This window comes from Aptenodytes patagonicus, chromosome 1 (genome assembly GCF_965638725.1).
Source record: "Aptenodytes patagonicus chromosome 1, bAptPat1.pri.cur, whole genome shotgun sequence".
NCBI classification, from domain to species: Eukaryota; Metazoa; Chordata; class Aves; order Sphenisciformes; family Spheniscidae; genus Aptenodytes; species Aptenodytes patagonicus.
This window is the reverse complement of record NC_134949.1, coordinates 63,841,400-63,867,385: the sequence shown is the minus strand read 5'-3', so window position 1 is coordinate 63,867,385 and position 25,986 is coordinate 63,841,400. Positions and strand designations below refer to the sequence as shown.

At 44.1% G+C, this 25,986-nt stretch overlaps 2 protein-coding genes across 4 annotated transcripts in view; one reads left to right on the top strand and one right to left on the bottom strand.

Moving 5' to 3' along the window:
• The window catches only part of TBXAS1 (thromboxane A synthase 1), a 252,781-nt gene extending 248,660 nt beyond the window's left edge, over positions 1–4,121 (top strand). For all 3 annotated transcript variants that reach the window (XM_076339807.1, XM_076339797.1, XM_076339816.1), the window contains 2 exons: positions 557–719; positions 1,346–4,121. In XM_076339807.1, coding sequence (XP_076195922.1) covers positions 557–719; positions 1,346–1,420 — 238 coding nt within the window. In that variant the 3' untranslated portion in view covers positions 1,421–4,121. The remainder of the gene's footprint in view (positions 1–556; positions 720–1,345) is intronic.
• Positions 4,122–6,187: 2,066 nt separating this feature from the next.
• Positions 6,188–25,534, bottom strand: LOC143161131 (protein mono-ADP-ribosyltransferase PARP12-like). The gene is made up of 12 exons (XM_076339784.1): positions 25,207–25,534; positions 23,978–24,113; positions 22,036–22,330; positions 19,864–19,965; positions 18,548–18,671; positions 16,721–16,916; positions 15,991–16,111; positions 14,362–14,458; positions 13,299–13,377; positions 11,847–11,977; positions 10,991–11,142; positions 6,188–9,193 (listed from the first exon to the last, which is right to left on the bottom strand). Exons 1-12 carry the CDS (start codon positions 25,506–25,508, stop codon positions 8,919–8,921), a joined length of 2,010 nt encoding a protein of 669 aa, XP_076195899.1. The 5' UTR covers positions 25,509–25,534; the 3' UTR covers positions 6,188–8,918.
• Between the last annotated feature and the right edge of the window lie 452 nt (positions 25,535–25,986).

Below are 25,986 nucleotides of genomic sequence, written 5' to 3'. Positions count from 1 at the left end.
ACCTGGTCTCTTTGAGCCAAGAGGGTGTACTGAATTGTAATAGCTGTCTTCCATGGCCTGTCCAATCTCATGAGATTTCATCTCCCCTTGCAAGATTCAGAGAGAAATTCCTATTGATCTGCTTCTGCGGTGCACAGCAGGGAAGCGCTGTTGCTAATTCTAGTTAGTTCACATTGCAGCCCATTAGTTTCCTCTTAGCTGTAATCTCTCCCTCATACATGCAAAGGTCTAAACAGCCAGCATGTCTGCACCTGAAGTTATCATTCTTCTGAGCACAGTCATTGAATGAAGGCAATTCATTAAAGATAGTTTGGAAGTAATAGTAATGCCTGTCTGTCCTCTCCTGGAATCACCAGCTGACAAAGGCTGATGGCCATAAGTCAATTATCTGTTTACTTAAGGGCATCAGGCCCATCACGACGTAATCCATCAATAGTAACCTTGACCTGTTCATTAAGACCAATTGAAATAACCACCTTTTGAGATGTAAATGAAAAACATGGAATCAGGAGCAAAAAGCATTTTTTGAACCAGCTTCCATCTCTGCACCTTCTAGGTTTACAGAGGAGGCCAAGAAGGAACGACATCCCTTTGCATACCTGCCCTTTGGGGCAGGACCCCGTGGCTGCATTGGCATGAAGATGGGTTTGCTGGAGACAAAAATGACTCTGCTGAGGATTTTGCAGAAGTTTCAATTTAAGACCTGCTCAGAGACTGAGGTTTGTACATGCAGAGGCTTGAAAGCCATGCTTGTCAACATCAGTGAGTTGACAGTGTGTCCTAGACAGGACAGCATACTTGCCTTTGTGACTTTCTCTTCATTTGAGAAAATTGCTAGAGCCACTTCCATGATAAGGAGCGATAAGAGGCCTGGACTGCACGTTTTAATCAAAATGTGATTTAACCTTTATGATTTTTCCAACAAAACAGTTACACACCCCTACCTTAGTGGAGAGCATTGTAGCAACACTGCAGCCAAAATATCTTGATTTGTACAGGGAGAGAATGGGTGTAGATCCTTCATGGGATCTCAGCATTTTAGTATATGCCTATTGCTGTATGTATTGCACCTGGCACTTACTCAGCAGCTCTAGAGTTTACAGAGTTAATTTCTTTCTGTTCAGATCTACAATATACCTGGGCAACCACTGCCTCAGCCTCTGGCTGTAAATTCTATTTAATATTATACTACCACAGCTGACTGTAAAACAAGTACTTTACAGCTTCCACAGTAATCCTGGTATGAATTGGTCCCCCAGCAAAAATGTCTGCCTGTATGTGGGGGTGTTATACACACATAAACAAATACATACAACTGTACATAAGATGCTCTTTTTTCTTTCAGATTCCTTTGCAGCTGAAATCAAAAGCCACACTTGGACCAAAAAATGGAGTCTACATTATGCTGGAATCTCGCTAAAAGAAAATGTACATCCTGAAACCTCCTGGGATTGGCAGCCCTTGTTCAGTGACTCAGTGGGTATAATTGTTTTTCAAAACCCCAAAGACAGGTAGGAGCCTAAGTCCCACTGATGGTCAGCAGGTGCTGCCTCACTGCCCTCCTGTGGGACATCCTCCAGTTACTTCTTAAAATAAGATGTGGGCTCCATAGCCATTTGGTGGTTTTCAGATTGCTGTGAATAGTATCTGCAAAGAAGCATCCCACTTTCACTTGCTATTCTACATTACACTTCCTTTCACTCATCTTTGAGAATGCTTTTTTCATGCTCAAGTTCAATGAATGGAGCAGGTGTTAAGCGTACACTAGATTTACAATAGATTTTAATTACCATTCATTATCTCACACATCCTTCTCATGCACTTCCAAGTCCCTACTCTAGAAAAAGCCCAAGAGGCACCACAGTTATAGCAGAAGACCTGGGATCCAGTACATTGGATTTTATCCTGAACTCTGCTAAAAATCAAAGCAGAGTCTCCTGTACAATGCTTAATCTCTCCCTGTGTCTGTAAAGTGGAAGGAGTTGCACCTTCTTCGTGCTTTTGAAGTGATTTGAAATATGCTTAGATTAACAATTTGCACTTGGCACATTGCATCGACATAATTGGAGAGGAATGAAGAGTTCCCCTGTTTACCAGTTAAGTTCCAGTAGCTAAGACCAAAGAAATGAGGTGGCAGCCGTTTTGCTGGTTACTGAACTGCTGTTGGAAAGGTGGAGAAAAGAAGATACAAATTTAATGAAAGCAGGAAGACTGGAGGAAATTTAAGGGTATTCAGAAGGTGTTGGTACAACATCTGCTTCACTGCTTTGAGGCCTTTCCTTTCCAAGCGTTGCAGTTGGCACCATCCTTGTCTAGCTCATTGACTCAAGGACATTAAGAGCGCTGCATGCACTGAAGCCAATGGCAAGGGAGTGGGATCCAGGATCATCAGTCCCAGCAGCTCTTGATTCCTCATGTGACCCCGGAGCAGGTCATGTCCCAAATGTCTCACTCCAATCAGGAAGGAACTTCTCTGATTGCCAGCTGCAGCAGCACCATAGATCCATTCAAGCTGTATGGCTGTGCACATGCATCTACACAGCCAAAGCAGTACGCTTTCACGCTTCGCATTCCCTCCATGCTCTTTCCTACTCCTCGACAAAGCCCTTCAATCACCACACAGCTAGTGGAGCATCACACAGCAGTGATCGATTGACCTGAAAAAAAGACATTTCCTTCACTGGGCACCACAAACTGGTTGGCTGTACAACAAAACCATGAGAGGAGATGGTCTCAGTCTCAGGGTCCTTTGTTTTTCTTTTTTTTTTTTTTAAGTTTTTATAAATAGCAAAAATTCTTATGGCACCATAAGAATAAGGAAGCACCTTTCGGTTCTTTGCAAGTGTTGAATTTCTGCTTGCTGGCATATTCTGCTCGAGGTTTCCTTAGGAACAGCATCTGTCTTGGTGGTACGCACAGAGAAGTGTCATGGCAGCAGTAGGAAAAGACTGACTGCTCAGCTTCACTGCAAGGATTGCTGGAAGGAGCCATCTGCTCACTGATCACTAGCTGTAGTTTCTCTCCAGCAAGCACCTTTTGCTGCCGTCTTCCCACACGCTGCCTTAACACTGATCAAATTACTGTTTCTTGCTCCTGGAAGATTTTGTCTTTTTCTTTCATGGGATTTTTTTTTTTTTTTAAACCAGAACTGTGCAGGTAGTCATGGTGAAGTACTGACCTGGCAGTCTTGGAATTGTTCCTATTTATTTCCACGGAGCACCGCTGGCATGCTAATAAAGTGCCCTGTTACAGACGCACTGGTTATATGAATTACTGATGGAGTGATTGTTATTTATTTGAAAAGCAATATACTGTATATACCCTAATTTCTACACATTATCCATCATTTTTCCCTCATGAAAGTAGTGTGCTGGCAGCTGATTTACTGTACAGCTTATACATACAACTGGCAAAAAGTTGGATGGGCCTTGCCTAAAAACATCCCACCTACCTGAATGAGCAGGAAGCTCATTCCAGTCTGAAGTTAGCTGTCAAAGGCTTGTTTGCCCCTTCAAAAATATCCTGTTAATCACAGTGTGTTTGTGCACCCATATAACACAGTCCCAAACCGATCCTGAGCAGAGTTGGCTTTAGTATTCATTAGAAAAAAACTACTAAAAAAGGAGTTATGTTTATACTTGCAACATCAAAACATAACTTTATATCTTTAAGTTATGGTGACTTAGCATTTGTGGTACAGCACGCTTCAATCAACAGCAGTTGATTCTAGGGAGGAACAAGGAAGCCGATTTAAAATAACTTCTCTCCTCAGAAAGAGTAAATGTGTTGTCTTGCATTGCTGAGCCGTGGGTTTGTTTCAAATTGGGCATGTCTGTTTTACAAAAGGGTCTTAGTCATTCTCTGACAGCTGATACAAAGCAAAGGATGCTTGGTAAAGGAAAGCTTCTATTAAAAACATCTTCTGGGACTTTGCAATGATGACGGAAAGCTGTCAGTATAAAGTATTTTTAATATGAGTGCTGAGAGAGAAAACCTTTACAGTTCTGTACTTCATAAATAGTTTTCCTGGAAAAACAGAGCTGGGTGTTAAAAATTATTATGCTTGATTGATTGTAAATTTGAACCGTCTATTCTTACCTGGCATTAAACTGCAGAATTTCCTCTGTGTGTGTGATACTTTCTGAAATGACCACCTTCTCATTTCCCTTTGTTAAATGATGTTTCCATCTTGGACACAGGCTTCACCTAATATCAGACTCTTCTGTGCATTTACAGTAGTAAATATGCTAAAAGAATTTAAAGCTGCTTTACAAACTGTTTATTTCATTGCTTGGTTCGCACTGGCCCTGCTCTCTTTCTTCTGACTGTGAAAAGTCTGATGAGTCTCTAAGATGTTTGCTCCCTGCACTGCTGGGTGCTATGGCTACTTTCAAGGAGGGAGCAGGATTCCCTCAATTGCTAGGATTTTTGCAAGTAGAGATGAAGCCGTGACCGGGCCTGAAACAAGAAGTGCAAGGGAGCTATTCAGGCCCGTGAAGCCTATCCCCTGATAAAACAGCTAAGTCCCAGTAACCCCGGCCATATAAAACAGCCATCCTCCTGGGTTTTGTGCTGGAAGAAGTATTCCAAGTAAAGCAGCATTTCTACAACTCCCACTGGCTCTTCGGCTCAAAGGCAGCCCTGAGCAATGGTTTCTAAGAAGCAAGTCTTCTCCAAGCCAAGCAGCACTGAGCACACTACCATAGCTGGTACGTGCCACCCACCTAAGTTCCTCTTATCCACCACCCCTACTTTGCCAGGCTGTAGGTATCCGAACTGGGTAGTGTACTGCCACTCCTTTGCTGCCACCACTGACAGACGGGATTTTGGCACCCACATCTTATAAAATCTAGGCAGAATGTCATGACAAACCTGATTACAGGTAAAACTCATTAAATGGTGTGGTGGGTTGACCTTGGCTGGCTGCCAGGCCCCTACCCAGCCCAGCGGGCAGGGGGGCAGGGGTTCATAAACTACTGTGCTCCGTACCACACTACTGGCATAGCAAAGTTGTTCAGCTTCTGCTGGCTTGCCATCTGTCTTGCCAGGATGGACCTGTTATCAAAAAAGGAAACAACCTTCACAGCTTATCTTTCTCCTCACATGGTATGGGAGTGAGTGAGAGATTATTACACTGTTCCTGCTCAGTTTCTTGTCTTAAGTAGCCGAGATACCCTCTTCACTCAGAAAAGAGGTTCAATATCAATTTTTGTCTAAAGTTTAGATTTAATGCAAACGACTCTTTAATCTGTTTATTTCCAAATGCAATCCAAACAGCTGTAGAGGGACTCCACTACTTAACAGCAGCATGAACCTCATGAGGTTTAACAAGGCCAACTGCAAGGTCCTGCACCTGGGTTGGGGCAACCCCCAGTACCAGTACAGGCTGAGGGATGAAGGGATTGAGAGCAGCCCTGCCGAGAAGGACTTGGGGGTACTGGTGGGTGAAAAGCTGGACGTCAGCCAGCAATGTGCGCTCGCAGCCCAGAAGGCCAATCGTATCCTGGGCTGCATCCAAAGAAGCGTGGCCAGCAGGTCAAGGGAGGTGATTCTGCCCCTCTACTCCGCTCTGGTGAGACCCCACCTGGAGGACTGCGTCCAGCTCTGGAGCCCTCAGCATAAGAAAGACACGGACCTGTTGGAGCGGGTCCAGAGGAGGGTCACAAAAATGCTCAGGGGGATAGAACACCTCTCCTATGAAGAAAGGCTGAGAGAGTTGGGGTTGTTCAGCCTAGAGAAGAGAAGGCTTCGGGGAGACCTCATTGCAGCTTATCAGTACTCGAAGGGGGCTTATAAAAAAGATGGCGGCCAACTTTTTAGCAGGGCCTGTTGCGACAGGACAAGGGGGAATGGCTTTAAACTAAAGGGGGGTAGATTTAGACTAGATATAAGGAAGAAGTTTTTTACGCTGAGGGTGGTGAAGCACTGGCACAAGTTGCCCAGAGAGGTGGTGGCTGCCCCATCCCTGGAAACATTCAAGGTCAGGTTGGACGGGGCTTTGAGCAACCTGATCTAGTTGAAGATGTCCCTGCCCACGGCAGGGGGGTTGGGCTAGATGACCTTTAGAAGAGGTCCCTTCCAACCCAAACTATTCTATGATTCTATAATCTTTAAGAAAGTTTCCAAGAACTCAGAAACATAGTGAAACATGGTGCTTTTAGTAGAGACAGAAAACCATTACAAGGAATTTAGTGGTTTGAATACTTGTTTATTTACTACACACAAGAAAGTTACCACTGCAGTTTCAAAAGTGGAAAACATGGTAACTTTACTTTTGTTAATGGAGAAATAACAGATAACAAAGTAACACAACCACACATTTTATTCCAGTTATTTTACTTACACAATCCTTACACATTTCCTCCAAGAATTAATTTAAAGGTTTTAAAAATATTACTAGCCATCAAAAATGTTATTAAAAAATATCTCAACTTTTTGCATGAAAAAATGTTTGTTTCAATTTTCTGGTGAAAGATTAACGTGACTTTAGCTATTCCAGTTCTTAGCTGAAATGCTGGTTATGTTCAGAGGAAGAAAGGCATCCTACCAGTATTCTCATTTGCCATAAACGTGTAGATGAACATGTTTTTTGTTTTGGCAGAAAAATCTTACTCTGCACAGGTATGAAAGCTTTCATACACAATGTTATCCTCCTCAATGAACATAGTATTTGCTGACAAGGTCATTTGCTGACATGAGATTTATCATGTATGTTGTACTACAAATCTTTCAAAAGAAAAAATACAGTCAACTTGCTTTTCCACAGCCTGTGTTTTACTGGGTTTAAACATGAATAGGAGTATTTTACTTTAGATATCATGCTTCTAGTTTTACAGTTCATATAAAAAGGAGTTCTGCACAGCCTTACTCCAGCTAATCATAGCTAAGTTCCTGGTTCACAGTGCTGAAGTAATAAAGAGCTAGTCAGTGTACACCTGTCAATCATCATCCAGATGAATTAAAAAGAAGCGCTTCTAGAATACAGGTCCTATACAAAGTATATCTTAAGGCTTTTGCAGTACATTATAGCTAAGAAGTACTCATTTAGGAGCATTAAAGCTGTGATAAAGTATCTGTCCATGCATCAGCAACTTTAATCTTAAGAAATACTTGACAGTTCAAGTTTTTTGATTATTTGCATACATGTATGCTGGCTGCTCAACACTAATAACATCTTTTGCTGGTGTCGTGGTTTAACCCCAGCCGGCAACTAAGCCCCACACAGCCACTCGCTCACTCCCCGCCAGTGGGAAGGGGGAGAGAATCGGAAGGGTAAAAGCGAGAAAACTCGTGGATTGAGATAAGAGCAGTTTAATAGGTAAAGCAAAAGCCATGCACACAAGCAAAGCAAAACAAGGAATTCATTCACTCCTTCCCATCGGCAGGCAGGTGTTCAGCCATCTCCAGGAAAGCAGGGCTCCATCACGCGTAATGGTTACTTGGGAAGACAAAACGCCATCACTCCAAACATCCCCCCCTTCCTTCTTCTTCCCCCAGCTTTATATGCTGAGCATGACGTCATATGGCGTGGAATATCCCTTTGGTCAGTTAGGGTCAGCTGTCCCGGCTGTGTCCCCTCCCAACTTCTTGTGCACCCCCAGCCTACTCGCTGGTGGGATGGTGTGAGGAGCAGAAAAGGCCTTGACTGTGTCAGCACTGCTCAGCAGTGACTAAAACATCGCTGTATTATCAACAGTGTTTCCAGCCCAAATCCAAAACATAGCCCCATACTAGCTACTGTGAAGAAAATTAACTCTATCCCAGCCAAAACCAGCACAGCTAGGAACAACTAAATATTCAACTTAATCTTCAGATTTTTAAAGGTTTCAGCTCTGTGGCTGAAGACCACTCCCCAGGTACGCACATTTTTCCTGCAAGAAAGTCCAAAGATACACTGGTTACCTGTATAATCAAGGTATCTCCTGCAACCAAAGGGACAGTACACCTAACAAGAGACAGTCACTCACTGTCCTTCCCAACAGCTGTAAGAGAACCATAAAGTTGCTCCACAGAAACAGGGTATTGCTAATCAAGCAGTGCAAGCAGTGTATTTCACTCCTAAGTATGATATTCTTAAGTGACAGAGTGAGTTGCCTCCTCTTCTCCCCCCCTGCTCTGGCACCTGCCAGCACGCACTCTCTCACAGGGAAAGTCATGAAAAACTTGTGTTCTCACAGACCTAAAATACAACATTTATTTGATAGAGTATGTCAACTGAGTAGCACAGCACCAGGCAACGCCTGCTGTGCTTCATGTCTTTGGTACTTCTTTTAAATGAGAAAATTAACAAGTGAAAATAAGTCTTTGTTCCTTTTCAACAACAAAGTTTAATTTTTGAGGCTTTGTTGGTGAAGATTAAGTAGGGACAAAAACCAGTGCTGCTAAGAATTTATGCAATGAGTTGAGCACAGAGACAGAGATTGTACAGTCTCATTTGCAATCACTTGAATGTCTACTGTTACAGGAGACAGATTATTAAAAAAAGCAGGTTTTATCAAATTTTGAGTTAAAAGATAAACAGGTAGAAGGAGACAGCCTCTGATGAACGAGCATGTGTAAAGATCTATCCTGAAACAATTATAACTAAATATTGTTTAAACTTGGCAGTCATAGCCAATCCTCATGTTAAAACCATCAGTGAATTCATCTAATAAATTTATAAAAGTCTCTAGTAATGCAGGGAAACATAATACCTGTTAAAGAATAGGAGACAGACACAGGATTTTAAGAATTCTAAGACATCACTTGTGTCTTTTTACCCCTTGTTTTCTATTGCACAGAAAGGATAGAGAATAAATGTTTCTGAACACTCACCTACCCAATTACACAACTTCTAAAAATCACTTTTTCTCTCTTAAGCCAATACTAAAAAAAAAAATGTTTATACCAGCTAAACATAATGATGACAGGTTTTGCTGCTATAGCATTTTTGCCAATGCCTGGTGAATGTATTCTATGAGATACTCTGGATAAATCTGCTGCTTCTCAAAGATGACAAAGATAGAAGGGTTTGAAGAGCTATTCACACAACTGTCGTAGAAGTTTTGGTTGTCCTTCAAGGGAGGCCGAACATAAGAAGGACTACCAAGAGTGAACTCCCCCACCAGCACCCGTGCCAGAAACATGGTCTTGGTGTATGAGTCTTCTCTGCAGTAGTTGTCAGAATAAGATGCATCCCTTGCAAAATAGCTTCCTGCAGAAGAGACACCAAGACAGAGTTGGTAAGACACCAAAATTGCAGGGAAGGAAGTGATACAGTGTGAAAGCAAATTCATAAACAAATCCATTAAGCAGTTCATGAACGGCCTTTCCAAAGCCTTCACTTATCCTGTACATCCTTCTTAGTGAAAATGACCACTATGTATTACCTACACTTTTATTTTTCACAGCACACATATTAAAAAGCCACACAAGTAATGTTTTAAATGTTATCATATTCCTCAAAAAGATTTCCTCCTGACCCTAGGTGTCCACTTTCCCCAATCTCACCCAAGTCCCTCTCCCGACAGAGGCTAGTAATATTCATTAGAACAAGTGGCGTCCCGCAGGGGTCCGTACTGGGACCAGTAATGTTTAATATCTTCATCAATGACACAGACAGTGGGATCGAGTGCACCCTCAGCAAGTTTGCAGACGGGATGCCATGCAGAGGGACCTGGACAAGCTCGAGAAGTGGGCCTGTGTGAACCTCATGAGGTTTAACAAGGCCAAGTGCAAGGTCCTGCACCTGGGTTGGGGCAACCCCCAGTACCAGTACAGGCTGGGGGATGAAGGGATTGAGAGCAGCCCTGCCGAGAAGGACTTGGGGGTACTGGTGGGTGAAAAGCTGGACGTGAGCCAGCAATGTGCGCTCGCAGCCCAGAAGGCCAATCGTATCCTGGGCTGCATCCAAAGAAGCATGGCCAGCAGGTCAAGGGAGGTGATTCTGCCCCTCTACTCCGCTCTGGCGAGACCCCACCTGGAGGACTGCGTCCAGCTCTGGAGCCCTCAGCATAAGAAAGACACGGACCTGTTGGAGCGGGTCCAGAGGAGGGTCACAAAAATGCTCAGGGGGATGGAACACCTCTCCTATGAAGAAAGGCTGAGAGAGTTGGGGTTGTTCAGCCTAGAGAAGAGAAGGCTTCGGGGAGACCTCATTGCAGCTTATCAGTACTCGAAGGGGGCTTATAAAAAAGATGGCAGCCAACTTTTTAGCAAGGCCTGTTGCGACAGGACAAGGGGGAATGGCTTTAAACTAAAGGGGGGTAGATTTAGACTAGATATAAGGAAGACATTTTTTATGCTGAGGGTGGTGAAACACTGGCACAGGTTGCCCAGAGAGGTGGTGGCTGCCCCATCCCTGGAAACATTCAAGGTCAGGCTGGACGGGGCTCTGAGCAACCTGATCTAGTTGAAGATGTCCCTGCCCACGGCAGGGGGGTTGGACTAGATGACCTTTAGAGGTCCCTTCCAACCCAAACTATTCTATGACTCTATGATTCTATTTCTGAGAGTTACAAAGTATTCAAGCGGATGGGTGGGTAGTCAGTCAGTCAGCCTGTGTCTTGGCTATTTCACTTGGTATGTTGGTCCTTTCCTGTACACAGCACAATGTAAAGGAATATAATTTGCTAACAAGGCAAAAAGCCCGTAACCAGGATGGCATTTACATTCCTGGAAAAAACCCCAAATAATGCCACTTTGCCTTCCTGTAGGAGCTTGGAGAAATTGGAACAGAAGTAAGCCTGGACTCTAGGAGAAACCATCCCTAGAACTGGCCTCTCCCAAGCTTGTCTTTTCTCTTACAAGGACAGAGTAGAATGTAGAGGCCAAGGCCTTTCAGTATGCCTTAGCTCCAAATGATCATTGCCAAAGTCAGCTATGTTGTCCACATAATCACAGAGGTAAGTCCTAGATTGGCTGAGTGCCCTCTTTTTAACTTCACACCACTGCAGTAACTACTGAGAATTTTCTAGCAAGTCTAGCGTTAATGAAAAAGCTGAAAAACTACCTTTGCCGTAGACTGTCCCATGAAGGCCACAGATCCTCCAGTCAAAGTTTTGCTGACAGATGGCATCAGTGTATTTTTTACTGGTCCCATGAAATAAAAATCTCTCATCCACAGCCTTTCCACGATTGCTCTTCTGCATTTGTTCCTTCTGCCTGAAATAAGAAGCAGTACGTTTGCAGTTCCACAGTGGCTGTACCCAGTTTCCAGCCATACTAGCACTCAGACAATTTTACACAAAGAGTACATTCTGAAAATCCTGACATTAATGTCTAAACTTTGGGCATACAGGGTATCTTGCTGTCTAGCTGTGTACAAACATGCTTTCATGATACATAAATGCCTCCAGACATTTAATAATAAAAATGTTTTGTTTCATTCACTGCCTATTGGGAGAGCGGGAGGAATCTTACCATTATTTTTTTTCTAAACACAGGAGTTCATATTAAGGCTTTCCATCAGTGAGTTTTGCATTTAGTTTTGAAGGCTGTTTCAGTTTTGGCCAGCTACAAACAAGTGTTTGTGCCAGATGTGACTGATTACCAGTTCAAGGCTTCAGTGGAAGGCAGCTGTCCTGGACACAGGCCTGGCAGAAGTCAGAACCACTTACTCAGGAGCAAGGATTCCTCCCACAGCGCTCATCTGACTATTCTAAGCTGTATGTCTTGACTGAGTTTTGGTTTTCTCGGTACCTCTTTATCTACATGTTGATCCTAGCTAGGTATTTCAGCTGGGGAGTGGAAGCAGATTCTTAAATGCAGCTGCATTTCAGGAACGTGTGTGTCTATCTTTAGCAGACAGCTAACTGCAGAAACAACAAACTTCATGCACACATACAAGAGCAGTATTTTACACATACCATTGATACAGTTCCCAGAGAGATGGGTTCTGAACTCTATGAATCCTTTTAATAATTGTTTTGGGCATTGTGCGTTGAAAGTCCACCTTGACTTTCTTGTATTCTTCAGAAGAACTGTCAAGCTCAATCAGCTATAAGGAAAAGATTAAAAAGTTACTCTCATCTTTTACCAAATCTTAACAAAGCCACCCTACCTAGTGCACTGCTCAGACCCTTAAAGTCTTTTCTGTGAAGCAGAGGTAGAGCAGCAAAAGTACTCTTGTAAAAAAGGCAGATTAGAGATCCCTGCTCTGTAAGAGTGAGCTCTTGCCTAGGGAAAATTAACTCCTGGGGTTTAAGACATCCAGGTTGCTCTCTCACAGGAGATTAAAGGAGCTGCATGCTTTTATGCAGCCACCCAGCCCCTTTTAATATTTGGGCCGAGCTACATTTGCACGTATATATCAAACGGTACTTAAATACACAGAAGAAATGAGCACATAAATAAAAAGAGAACGGAGAATTTATGTTGCAGCAAATCAAAGAGTACGTCTACACCCATGCTTTTTAAATCTTTATAGTTTATACTCCCTACAGCCAGTGAACACAAACTGCACTGCCTGTTACGTTTTTAAATAAATTGAAAAGGCTTTATTCGATCAACCATTTTAGGGAAGAGTAGGGACACACTGCCAAAAATCAGTTCCTTACATGACAGTCCTGAAAGCAAGCAAAGTTTTCTACTTGCGTGTTTTCCCTAGGAACATCAAGAATGTCAACATTAGCCTTCCCTATTTTTTATTGAGAATTTCTTGAGGATTTGCATTTTGCAAGTTCGTAATTTTCAAGCTTCATATAAGAAGATCTTTTCTGTAGGTATAGTTACTAGAGTTGACAGATGTGGTGGTGGAGGCAGGCAGGAAGTCAAAGGTAAACCATGCAGATATTAACTGGGTGTGTTACAAAGGTAAACAAGTTCACTCCACTGGAGTTATGGTACATTTTGATAAACGATCCCAGCCTGAATTCTGCTGATTTCTTCAATGCTCCATAGACGTACAACAGTCTACTTATACACAGCTCAGGGAATGGCTACCCTGAAGTTTAGAGGCATGATTTATCTCTGATGCTTCAGCACATGCTGGACTTCAAAGCTCTGTATCTTGGGCACCAGTAACAGTCTAGCTAATACAGCATAAGCTTCAGGCAAATTTGCGAAGGAAAGGGATAAATAGTAGCAGTGAAAGTCAATGTTGCCATGGTTATACTGCCACCGTTTGTTAGTTTAAATTTGGGTCTAGTTTCACCACTGGGTCTGCCCAGTGTGATTATCAGGCTCGAATTTACCGACACCTCTGCATTACGTTACATAAGAAACGGTCATCTACAAATGCACAAGAAACACTGAACTTGAGATGTAACAAACCTGTATGTGACAAAACTGATGGAGAGAAAAAACAAAAAGCTCCAAACCTTGAATCCCAGATCAGGCAGGGCAGATTTGTCCCAGTGAGCTGGAATGCCCTTAAACTGTTCTGTATGTTTAAAGCCCCTGTACATTACAAGACATTACAAATAGGTAATTAAAACAAAACAAATCCCTACATTTTATGTATACATAATACTAAACATTTTTGCGAAGTTTAGGGAGAGTATAGGCAACTGAACATATTCAGAAATATTTCAAAATTATCTTTTCAGTTCAGTACATGAAAATATTTGTTCTAAATCATCATGTCAAGACTTATGGCAGGAAGCAAGATGCCAAATGAGAAAAAAAATTAGATATACACTGAACTAAACATGAAAGAAGTTCTCTTAGTTGCAAAGAGTTGAAAAACTCAGTGTAGCTCTTGGGCTAGATAAATAAAAATGCATCCAGTATCACATTAGTATGACAGAAACAGGATAGATACAGCCCTCCCCTCTGCTTCCACCCCAATTTTAATTAGTGTGTTTAGCTGCTCTTTCCTGTGTTGTTTAAGCAAGCACTGTGTGCTGCAAGGGAATGCGTAAAAGAAGTTGGCTGTTACATGCAATTACATAAAACTTCTCCCCTTGCAGACTCCCAGCTTTTGCTCCACCTGTAACAGCTACTACTTTCCTCTCAGATTGTCTGGTTGTTCTCAAGAGAATTGTTTCTAAACTTGTACTTGGCTTTGAAAATTACTGATCTCGGATGTCAGAAAGGGCTAGTATGCATAAACGTTATTGCTTCCATCTGTATCAGCTGCTCTAATAAGGTATCTCCCTACAACATTGCCACATGTTGAATTATTTTCTATGCTTCCACACTTTCTGTGGCCAAGCCCAAACTTCCTTCACCCCCAAGGCTCCTCAGTTGCTTGAAAACTGTTGGTCAGGCTGCAATACTGCCCTGGCTAGACATTGTTGTAGGAAAGGTATGTCCCTTCCCCTCTCAATTTCTTTTACAATTGCCTTAACAGCTACTCCTTCACCTTATTTACACCCTTGGAAGACACTGCATTCACAATGCACTAAATCCATCACCTCCGAATGAGTAGTTGCAGTTTACCTTGCTCTTGTCTTTTCTAGCTCTGTCTGAGAGACAAATTTAGGTCTTCTGCAAATCTCTCTCTCTGTTGTGTAACGAATGTTTTTCTGAATCATGGCTGGGGACAAAAAAACCGAACAATCAGAAAGATGTTTTAGAAAGACTTCACACTGCAGCAAAACTTGCTACTAAGTTGTTTTGTCAAAAATGTTGACAAAAAGGCAGTGAGCTTTTTTTCTTGCTACACAAAGGGAAGTCGGAGAAGGATGCGGAACCCACGGTCTATCTGTATAAATCACCAAGAATGATTTCAGTTTCAGTTTTGCTCTTAACTTTAGAAGGAATGATAGACACTGGCAGCTATTTTCCCTTCATTGTTCCATCAGCCACACTTAACCGAAAAAGATCATTGTAAAAATAAGTATCTACTTTTGCTCCATGGATTGCATCCCCTCCTTCTCAATTTGCAATCAAGATACTGTTTTCCTACATGTAGTTGTAGATTTCAAACCCTATAAACACAACCTAACAGCTATCACAGGCCATTCATTTTTACTGACCACCAACAGAAACAAGTCACAGCAACCTGAATTTTAGAGGCATTCTTTCTGGATCTTGGAACCTCTGTAGCTACTGCCACATCATACCAGCAACTAAGAGTCAGTAGCAGCCAGGAGAATGAGGCCTCATCTTCAGAGAGAGATACACAGGAAGAAAACAAACAAACAAACAAACCCTCTTGGCACCACCAAACCTAGAAACTAAGTTTTGTGAGATGTCTACATTGAGTATGTTTGCCTAAGTTACTAAAAAAGCCCAAACCTTAGAAAAGGGATTGATTTACTATGCAATTTTCCCTTCTAAGCCAGACAAGTTTCCCCAGCCTATAGAGAAGATTACAGCATTGCTTTCAATTGAATCACAAACAACGTATCACATGCCCTTTCTCCTTGTTTTTTTTTTTTCCATGCAGAATAAGATAGTAATGGAGAGTTGGATCAAAGGCAACTACACCAAAATGACAGTCTAGGCAGGCCGATTCCCACCACCGCTGTTCCCCATGATTTTTGAAAAGGATACCTGGAAAGGCAACAGCTCAGAGAGGACAGTGCCATCACAAGTGGCTTAAATTTCCTGAACTCTTGGGAAACACATCTTCCTACTTTGACATAGTCAAGGTATTTCCTCAGCCTTTCCAGACAGGCAGAGCTATGAAAAGAAAATAGCTACATAAATCTTGCAATGCTAAGGATTGTCTGGACCCTACACCTTGCCCAAGCATTCGTTTTTCTGCAAGCCAGTGATTAAAGCAGACAAGAAGCTGGCTTGCCAAGTCTCCCAGAAGTTTCTCACCGTTTGTGTTGGTGCTAGCATCAATGGCAATGTCACACTCGGACTTGCTGGCAGACAGTTTGAAACCCAGCACAAGAACTTCTCAAAAATAAAAGGTTTGGAAGAATAGGAATGCCACTTTGCTTATGTGAACAGCGCTTATCCCGAGAACTTTGATAGAAGCTCTGTCTCTGTAAGCATTGCAGTTCAAAGTTCAAATTTCTCTCTCCTATCTCCTGTAGTAATGTAGTTTAAAACCACAAAAGACCTGGGAGGGACGGAGGGAGAAAACAAAAAAACAAGGCAAATAGAACCTACCTCCAAAATTGAGTTCATATTCATGTCTTCCAGCTTTGAAGTTCAGCTTTGGAGAACCTTTGGCTATATAAGCTTTCTCCAGGTCTTCGCTGGAGACAGTGGCAGCTGCATGATCACCATCCTGTCAAGACAAAACCAGAGAAAAAAGATTCTCCTGGTCTGTTATATACAAGCAAGTTTAAAAACCAGCAACTGTCAAATGGTATGGTGGCTGCAGTATGTATCAGCCTTTGTGCATGATAAGCGGCTTTCAGGCAAAAGCCATATATTAAGCAGTTGAAACTGTCCCTAAAACAAATCAAGCAGTGTTATGAAGCCTAAACTTACACTGCAAAGTGTGCATGCGGTGAACACTACTACTGAGACTGCACATTCACCAACTAGACCTTAGCAAAGACGCACAGAGTACTTCCGGAACCTCAGAAAAGGAAGTTTTAGTCAGGAGCAATGAAAAGAATGTATTAATGTGATCCTATCTGACATGACTCGCTGAAAAATTATCTGTCAACAGTATTTGTGACTCACCAGTAAGCACTCCCCTACCTGAACCAATCGAATTTGCAGGGGAAAGATCCCATTAGGCCTCTAAAGTCCATTTTTACAGTATGAGTGAGAGGGAGGGAGGGAGACAGACAGACAAAAGAGGGGAAGGATATAAACACTGTGTACTTTTCAGTAGTTGTACACTTTTAACACAGAGTTGAGAGTCTCCCCATTTCTCCACACTTACTTTTTTTCCATACTCCTGCCACTGGCCACATTCATCTTTCCAGTACCAGATCCATTCTGTTGTAAGAATGAAGTGAGGGGGTTTGGTCACAGAGGAGGCTGTAGAAAGACGTCTAACCTTTGCAAACCCACAGCACATATTCGGAAAACAGATACATGACAAGACAGAGCCACTTTCAGTAACACCATTATCAAATCTATAAAAAAGGGAGAAAAAAAATCAGAACTGTTCGTGAAGCTTTACAGTATGTTCAGAAACCCACCACAAATTTGCAAATTAAGTCAACATCACTCAAAAGCAGAACACAAACCTGCAGTTTCCACAATAATCCCAGCTCTGTCTTGTGTTTGTACTATTTTGCATTACAGTATTACATCTCACATTGGTTCCATGCACAGTACCATTATCAACTCATAAATTAGTGAGTTACATGAGATGAACAGAAACAGTGTAACATGTACACTGCCTTCTTCCTAACCAACTATATTCTAATCAGAACACTCTTATAACTTAAGCACGGCTTCAAAGAGCCTCTAACGTAACATAAGAGGGCTAGGTAAATTCTCCAGCATGGGACACAGCATACTGGTATGAGCCCCTTCCAATACCCTCTTCCTGCTACATAAACAATTCCAAACTCTTAAAGGTATTTCCATATTCTTAATGGTTCTCTGCACCCAAGAGTATCTCTCTCTCCAGGTACACAAGGTATTCTACCAGTTCCACAATATGGACTGGGGGAAAAGGGGGCGGGAGGGGCAAATCTCATGCTATCTTTCCATCCTCCATCTCAAAATGTGAAAGAGAATGGGGTCAAGCTGTGTATTGACAAGCTCTAACCAAAGACAGATTCCCACAAGTACTTGTGATAAAATCACCATTCTCTGCAGTTTTCCAGCCATTCTTAGTGAGAATTAAGACTTCCTATGGTAGCAGCAGTAGGAAGTATTTATAATTTTTTTCACAGCAAAGAATACTAGAGTCTATGGGTCAGTCACATAAAATAACTGTGGTGGATTGACCCTGGCCAGCAACCAAGTACACACACAGCTGTTCGCTCACTCCTACTCCTCTCCTCTGCATGACAGAAGGCAGAAAATAGGAAGGGCAAAAGCGAGAAAAGTTGTGGGTCAATATAGAGGCAGTTCAATAGATGAAGAAGGGCTGTGTGTGTGTGTAAATAGACAAATAAATAAATAAGTAAAGCAAAGCAAAGCAAATGACTCACTACCTCCCACAGGCAGTCTAATGCCCAGCCAGCCTCCAAACAGCAGCTACCTTGGAAACCAAAAACCCAACCCTCTTCCTCCTCTGCCCCAGGTTTTTTTGCTGAGCATGATGTTACATGGTATGGGAGATCCTTTTCGGTCAGTTCAGGTCAGCTGTACCAGCTGATCCTCTCCCAACCCCTTGCCCACCCCCAGCCTACCTACTGCAGAGGAGCAGGACAGAGTGGGAAAAAGAGAAAGCCTTGGCTCTGGGCAAGCACTGCTCAGCAACACCTAAAACACTGGTACATTATCAGCACTGTTTTAGTCACAAATCCAGAACACAGCACTATATGGGCTGCTACGAAGAAAGTTAACTCCAGCCCAGCCAAACCCAGTACAGTAACCCAGAGGGTCCTATACAGACTCCAGGCATAAGTAAGTCACAATGGATCAGACCTCCAGCGACAGCAGATCATCAAAGTGAGGTCAGTAGAAGAATACCAAACAAAGCTACTTATGTAACGACTGCAATAGAATCATAGCAATTTATAGCCACTAAGGGCCTGGTCCAACATAGCGAACTCCAAACATTATTAAAGTTTGTAAGAGTTTGTACCTGGTGTTATTGGGGTCACAATAAGCTTTTTCTATTTCTTCCATATTCTTCAAGTCCTTCCAGGTATTACCATCAGAGATCTGCCATCTATATGGCAAGTGAAAATGAGTTCTGATACACTTGTCTATAAAAGAGATACATTATTTTTACAGGCTATGAGAAACGCTCCAACATTTCAGGGCTGTACAACTAGCTGGTGAAACTATCAAATGCATAGCTATGGAAAGTGTTCACCTATGGAATCATTACAAGCAATAGTTCAGAAGTTTTCAGCATGAGCAAGCAAAACTTAATTTTTGAGCTTAGGCAGAAGTTCAGTTTCTGTACCTACTAGATTCTCTTTGTGCATCAAAATTGCTAGCAGGAGCTCAGTGGTGAAGGACCGTTCTGTCTTCTCAGTTTCAGAGACAAAAATTTACAATTAATCAAGATCACAAGCTCACACAAGGCTATTATTTTGTGTATAGAATAAGAGTGTAGACTCAAATATCTATGCTTAAGCACTTAGTCCCAAAATGGTATTACTAAGGAAAAAAACAGTGCTAAGTTTTAGAATAGGAGGTAGCTCATTTAGAGACTTCAAGAAGTCTCTAACGGTCCAGGCCTCACCAGGAACAAGAGTACTGGTAGCAGTGGCCCAGGTATCACAAGCGTTACTCGGAAATCATTCGAAGAGTCAGTATGCAGTCACACCTCAAAAGGAGTGAAGATCACATCACCAGTACACATACGCATAAACTTGAGGCTAGCTTTCATAGTAGAACAACAGGCAACTTAACGACAGGGAAAATCAAGAGGACTGCACCACACAGTTCATATGAGGTGTGCAGTACATCAGGGAGCTACTACAGGTCAAGAGCATCAAGAAGGAAAAGGATGACAAAAGGACACCCCAACAAGAAAGCTGGCACAGCAGCCTTTTTCCTGGACAAGTTGGAACATTTTGAAAGGGAGACAGCTCAGACAGATGGAACAGAAGAGTGCTAGAAGAAACATGGAAGAATGTAGAATTCAGAGTATCTTTTGCAGCTATTTGGAAATAGGATTCCTATCACTCAGCAATCCCTTAGGTTAACACAGGTGGAGTAGCCAATCTCCAACACAGGCTGATATACATTTCAGAGTAAACCAAAACAGCTCCTTTGTTTGCTATGCCAGGTAGGCCAGATGCTTTCTTACCATCACTCAAGATTACAATGAGATTTAACTAAAGATAAGCATAAGCTCTGAAGCTTCCCCTTTCTGTGAAAGAGGTCTATCACTTCCTCTTTATGAGAAAAGGAAAACAGACTGGACTTCCTACAGTCACAACCTACCTTTAAAGCCACAACTTCTGTACAGGTGATATAAACAGATCTGTTCCAATTCATCATCATCATTTGTAGTTGAGGACTGTTGGCTAGAGCTGTGTTTTCTCTCTAGAGGGGAGAATTATAAGCCTCATTAATTTCAGGTTTCAACAAGCCCCTTAAAAGTGCACCTACGGGTAGGGAAGATGCCTAATAACAGTTTTTCTAACTACATAACTGCATTCAGCTCCAGAAAGACATTGAAGTCTTTGATAGTCTTGTGTACTCAAAAGTCCTACCCCTTTATCCAGCCTTTCTGAACTTGACTTTCCTATAACTGCTAATTTCCTCAGATACAGTTTTTAGCTATCACTACAAAATGAGAATAGAATCCAATACCTTTACATTTCTAGATGGACTTAAGTGAACCGTGCATTCCACACAGCTGTTCACACTGGCAGCTATAAAATCTGAAGTCGCAAAATTTGATATGTCCGTAAATTAAAGCACACCTCAGGAAACAAAGAAGGGAAGAAGGAACTGCAGGGAGAATAGCAGAGATGAACACTGTCCTGGTTTCGGCAGGGATAGAGTTAATTTCCTTCCTAGTAGCTGGTACAGTGCTGTGTTTTGGATTTAGGAGGAGAACAATGTTGATAACACACTGATGTTTTAGTTGTTGCTAGGTAATGCTTACACTAGCCAAGGACTTTTTAGTTTTCCATGCTCTACTGACTGAGAAGGCTGGAGGTGCACAAGAAGCTGGGAGGGGGCACAGCCAAACTGGCCAAAGGGACATTCCATACCATGTGATGTCATGCTCAGTACATAAACTGGGGGAAAGCTGGCCGGGGGGGCCGCTGCTCGGGGACTGGCTGGGCATCAGTCAGCGGGTGGTGGGCAATTGCACTGTGCATCACTTGCTTTGTGTATTATTATTATTATTTTATTTCAATTATTAAACTGTTTTTATCTCAACCCACGAGTTTTTCTCACTTCTACTCTTCCAATTCTCTCCCCCATCCCACCAGGTGGGGGGGAGTGAGCGAGCGGCTGTGTGGTGCTTAGTTGCCGACTGAGGTTAAACCACGACAAACACACACACTTGGATTTTCCATTCTGTTATCCTTTTCTTTCCTGTTAAATTGTACTTAACTTACTGTTGTGGTTTAACCCGGCAGGCAGCTAAACACCACACAGCCGTTCACTCACTGCCCCCCCTTCAGTGGGGTGGGGGAGAATCAGGGAAAAAAAGAGTAAAATTTGTGGGTTGAGGTAAAGACAGTTTAATAGGACAGAAAAGGAAGGGAAAATAATAATAATAATAATTATAATAACGATAAAAGAATATACCAAATAAGTGATGGACAACGCAATTGCTCACCACCTGCCAACTGATGCCCAGCCAGTCCCCAAGCAGTGGCCCCCCCGGCCAACTCCCCCCCAGCTTATATGCTGAGTGTCATATGGTATGGAATATCCCTTTGGCCAGTTTGGGCCAGCTGTCCTGGCTGTGCCCCCTCCCAGCTTCTCACTGGCAGGGCATGAGAAGCTGAAAAGTCCTTGACTGGTGTAAGCACTGCTTAGCAACAACTAAAACATCGGTGTGTTATCAACATTATTCTCATCCTAAATCCAAAACACAGCACTGTACCAGCTACTAGAAAGAAAATTAACTCTATCCCAGCCAAAACCAGGACACTTACAATTCTAAGGAACTTCAAAAGAAAAGAACAAACAAAATATCACAACTCTGAGAATTAACTAGGATACTGCTGTCTGTGAATTCTCATGCTAGACAATTGCTACATTAAAGAAAAAAATGGATAAAATAGCTTATAATCAGACAAGTAAACACCACCCCTATTCTTAAACAGTTCTCTACCCTTGTTTATGTTTTTTACCAAGAAAAAAAAATTATAGATCTCCCTATTTCCAGTTCCTGTTATGCTCTTCTAACCCCAAATTTAAGATTTTTATGAACAACAAGCACTTCGTTTCTCAGAAACCCATAATGCCTTGAAATCCACTTCACTTGTCAAAACACAAACCTCTGTCAATGAGATAGGTGCAAGGTCCCTCCTAAAAGACACATCAAAATGTGAATTCAGTTTTGTTTTTCTTAATGACATCTGTGAGAACGTTACATTCACTATAGTGACTCTTCTTCTGATGTTTTCAAAAGATGGTATCATTTACCTTTGCATGGTGAAGACTTGGCATCTTCTGTGTCATACATGCTCCTGTTGCCATTTTTTATGTCATGCATATTCCTATAAATGGAGGGTAGTTTCTCAATAATGTTTGAGCTCATTCCCTGTCTCTCCAGTTTCTCATAACATTCTGACTTTAGTAAGTCATGGGATCGCTTGCAGCTGCTGCCAAATCTGCACTGTCCCTGCAAAAAGTACTGGCAAACATGCAGTTTGGTGCAGATCTTTTTATAGGTACAAGATCCATAAGGTCCATCACCTTTGTTATAATGCAAGCAGACCTTGGGTAGAGGGAAAAAAAAAAAAAAAGAATTTAAAGATTAAAGTACAATGTGCTCATATAGACTGTTTGAATTCACGATTTTTAAGTTTTTACAGCTACGTGTTTACATTTGCATTTAAAAGACTTATACAAGTTTCTTCTTGTTTTCAAATGATTACTTGATAGTTTTTCCTTTTCCCTGCTAATGTCTAGAAAGATCATTCAACAGACAACAACCATCTTACAGACATTCTCAAGCAGACGGGATTTTGTTCTAAGTCACATAAATGTAGGATAGTGGATTTTATTGTGTCACGACCTGAACTCTTTGGTTTTCTAGTTTTGGAATAGTGAACTTTTTTGACCTGAATTTGATGGTAAGAGGTACTGGATCTGGCTGGGATGAAGTTAACTTTCTGTTGTGGTTTAACCTGGCAGGCAGCTAAACACCACACAGCCGTCTGCTCACTGCCCCCCTCCTCAGTGGGATGGGGGAGAGAATCAGGAAAAAAAAAGAGTAAAATTTGTGGGTTGAGGTAAAGACAGTTAAATAGGACAGAAAAGGAAGGGAAAATAATAATAATAATAATAATAATAATAATGATAAAAGAATATACAAAATAAGTGATGCACAATGCAATTGCTCACCACCTGCCAACCGATGCCCAGCCAGTTCCTGAGCAGTGGTCACTGCCCCCCGGCCAACTCCACCCAGTTTATATGCTGAGCATGACGTCATATGGTATGGGATATCCCTTTGGGCAGTTTGGGCCAGCTGTCCCGGCTGTGCCCCCTCCCAGCTTCTCGCTGGCAGGGCATGAGAAGCTGAAAAGTCCTTGACTAGTGTAAGCACTGCTTAGCAACAACTAAAACATCGGTGTGTGATCAACATTATTCTCATCCTAAATCCAAAACACAGCACTGTACCAGCTACCAGGAAGAAAATTAACTCTATCCCAGCCGAAACCAGGACACTTTCTTCATAGCAGACCATACCGCGCTATGTTTTGGATTTGTGACCATAACAGTGTTGATAACACACCTATGTTTCAGCTACTGCTGAGCAGTGCTTGCACAGTGTCGAGGCTTTCTCTTTTTCTCCACTCTGGCCCCCCCACCCTGGGTAGGCTGGGGGTGGGCAAGAAGCAGAGAGAGGGCACAGCTAACCCAAACTGGCCAAAGGGATATTCCATGCCATATAATGTCATGCTCTTAAAAAAAAAAAAAAAAAAAAAAAAGGGGGGGGTGGGGGAGGTAGGTCCTTCTTACAAGGTTGCCCTTGCTCAGAGACTTGCTGGGCATCGGTCTGCTTGTGGGAGGTGGTGACTAACTTCCTTTGCAACACTTGTTTTCTCCACTCTTTCCTCCACTTGCTAAACCGTCTTTATCTCCATCCACAAGTTTTGCTACTTTTGTTGTTCTTGTTTTCCCTCACCTGTCCTGCTGGGGCAGGGGAGAGGGGAGTGAGTGAGGGGCTGTATGAGCGCTTAGGTGCCAGCTGGGGTCAACCCACCACAGACAAGAACACAGGATGCAGATTTAAAGTTTTAGATTTGCATTATGCTAACTAAACTGACACCTAACATCTCCAGCCAGTATCAAGCCTCTTCCACTTTGTGATGATCACTGAAACACAAGGCTAAGAAACTGTCGCAGTACTACTGACCTCTGGTAAGAGGGAAACGTCATTTTGAAGCAGAAGCTGGCGAAGTTCATCACTGTTTAAAATCTCAAGTCCATATTGCTTTAGAACACAGAGATTGTGGTCCGAGTGGAAGTTGTGAACAAATCTGCATTCCTTCCTACAAGTTAAAAAACCCAAGTGCAAAATGAGTGTAACAGACTAGCACTATTTTGCTAACCCATTGGTATTACACTAAACAGTTTAAAAAGAACACCAAATCAGCCAGTTTCAGAAAAATCTGTAGCACTCCTTTATAAAGTAATTACGTGATTTACATAATTACTGAGGATAATTGCCACACGATTTCTGATTTACAGTCATTACAGCATTAGTGTAGTCTGACAATATTGGCATTTTTGACCTGCAGCTCACAACCATGCGTGAGAAAACACCGTAATGGTTAAATGGGTTAAAATCAATAAGCACATTCCCCAACTTCACGCAGCACAAACTGCCCAGATTTCCTGCGTGCAGCAGCGTGTGCGGGGGGGGGGGGGGGGGGGGGGAGGGAGGACGACCACAAAGCTTTCACCCTCGCACGGACCCTACGGGGCGGAAGCGCCAGAAGCAGGGTGGCGAGCGGGGGAGGAAGTTTTGCAACCCAAAGTCTGTGAAACAACCGCTTGTGCCTCTCTCCTTCGGGGGGGGGGGGGGGGGGGGTTTGGAAAAAAGGAACAAAAGGACACGGAAAAGAGCAGCGAGGCCTCTACTGAAGTCTCCTTCCACTGAAGGGGGCACACCGAACGCAAGGCCGAGCCCCCCGAGGCAGAGTCCCCCTCACCCCACAGGACAAGGCGGTTCCAGGCCCAAGCTCTCAGCCGCCACCCGCCCGCACCGCCGGAGGCGGAAGCGGTCGCAGCCCCCGCCGGCTCGTAAAAGTAACAGACTTTTCTCTCCAGAACACTCCTCTTCCCCACAAACGCGTTCGGCGAGCACTACGAACGGCAACGGGGCAGGGCACCGGCGGCTTCGCTTCGTGGCCCCCCAAGGCCGGGCGAGGCCGCGGCCCCCGCGGGGAAGGGAGGCCGCCGAGGGGAAAGGGGGCTCCGCGGACGGCAACCGCGCCCCGGGGCAAGAAGCAGCACACGATCCCCGGGCAAACGCCCCCCCCCCCCCCCCCGCAGGGCCCAGCCCCGCCTGCCCGCCCCCGGCCCGGACAGCGCTGGGGGGGTGTCCCCGCCGGCAGCCCCGGGCCACCCCCCGCCCCTCACCTCGCCTGCTGGTTGCGGCAGACCCCCTTCACGTGGTACTTGCAGAGGTGCAGCCGCCCGCACTGCCCCTCGCAGCCCGCGCCGTGCTCCTGGCATAGCCGCACGGGGCTGGTGGCCACCACCGCCGCCACCACCCCCGCCTCGCCGGGCCGCTGCACCAGCGTGAACCGCTGCGCGTCCCGCAGCACCAGCGCCAGCTGCTCCGTCGTGGGCCGGCCCGGCACTCGCTGCTGGAGCTCACCCTGCTCCAGGCAGCCGCCGCTGGCGCACAGCACCCGCAGCACTTGGGCGGCGAACGCCATGGCCGCTGCACGGCTGCCTTCCCCGGCTGGAGCCGCGCTCGGCGGGCCGGCCCCGGGCAGCCCCGCCCCGGGACGTTCCACCCACCGCGGCGAGGAAACGAAAACGAAACCGGCGGCGCGGGGCATGGGCGGGTTGGCGCCGGGGCCGCGGGGACGGCCGCCCCGGGGAGGGGCCGGGGGCGGAGCGGGGCGCACCGCCCTCCCTGCCCTCCTGCCAGTCCCGGTGCCGTGGCTTGTTCCTGGCCCGGGCGGGGGCTGCCCCTCACTCCCCGGGGCCGGGGCCGGGGCCGGAGCCGGGGCCACCTTGAGGGGACAGCCCTGAGGGAGGCCCCGGCCCCGGGCGCTTGAGGTGCCCGCACTGCCCGCAAGGCCGGAGTCTCCCTTCGCCTGCTGAGATGCTCCCAGAAACCCAGGGTCACCCAAACGGCTTTGATAGCTCTTCAGTGGGGTTTGGGGTGTTGTTTGTTTTGTGGGGTTT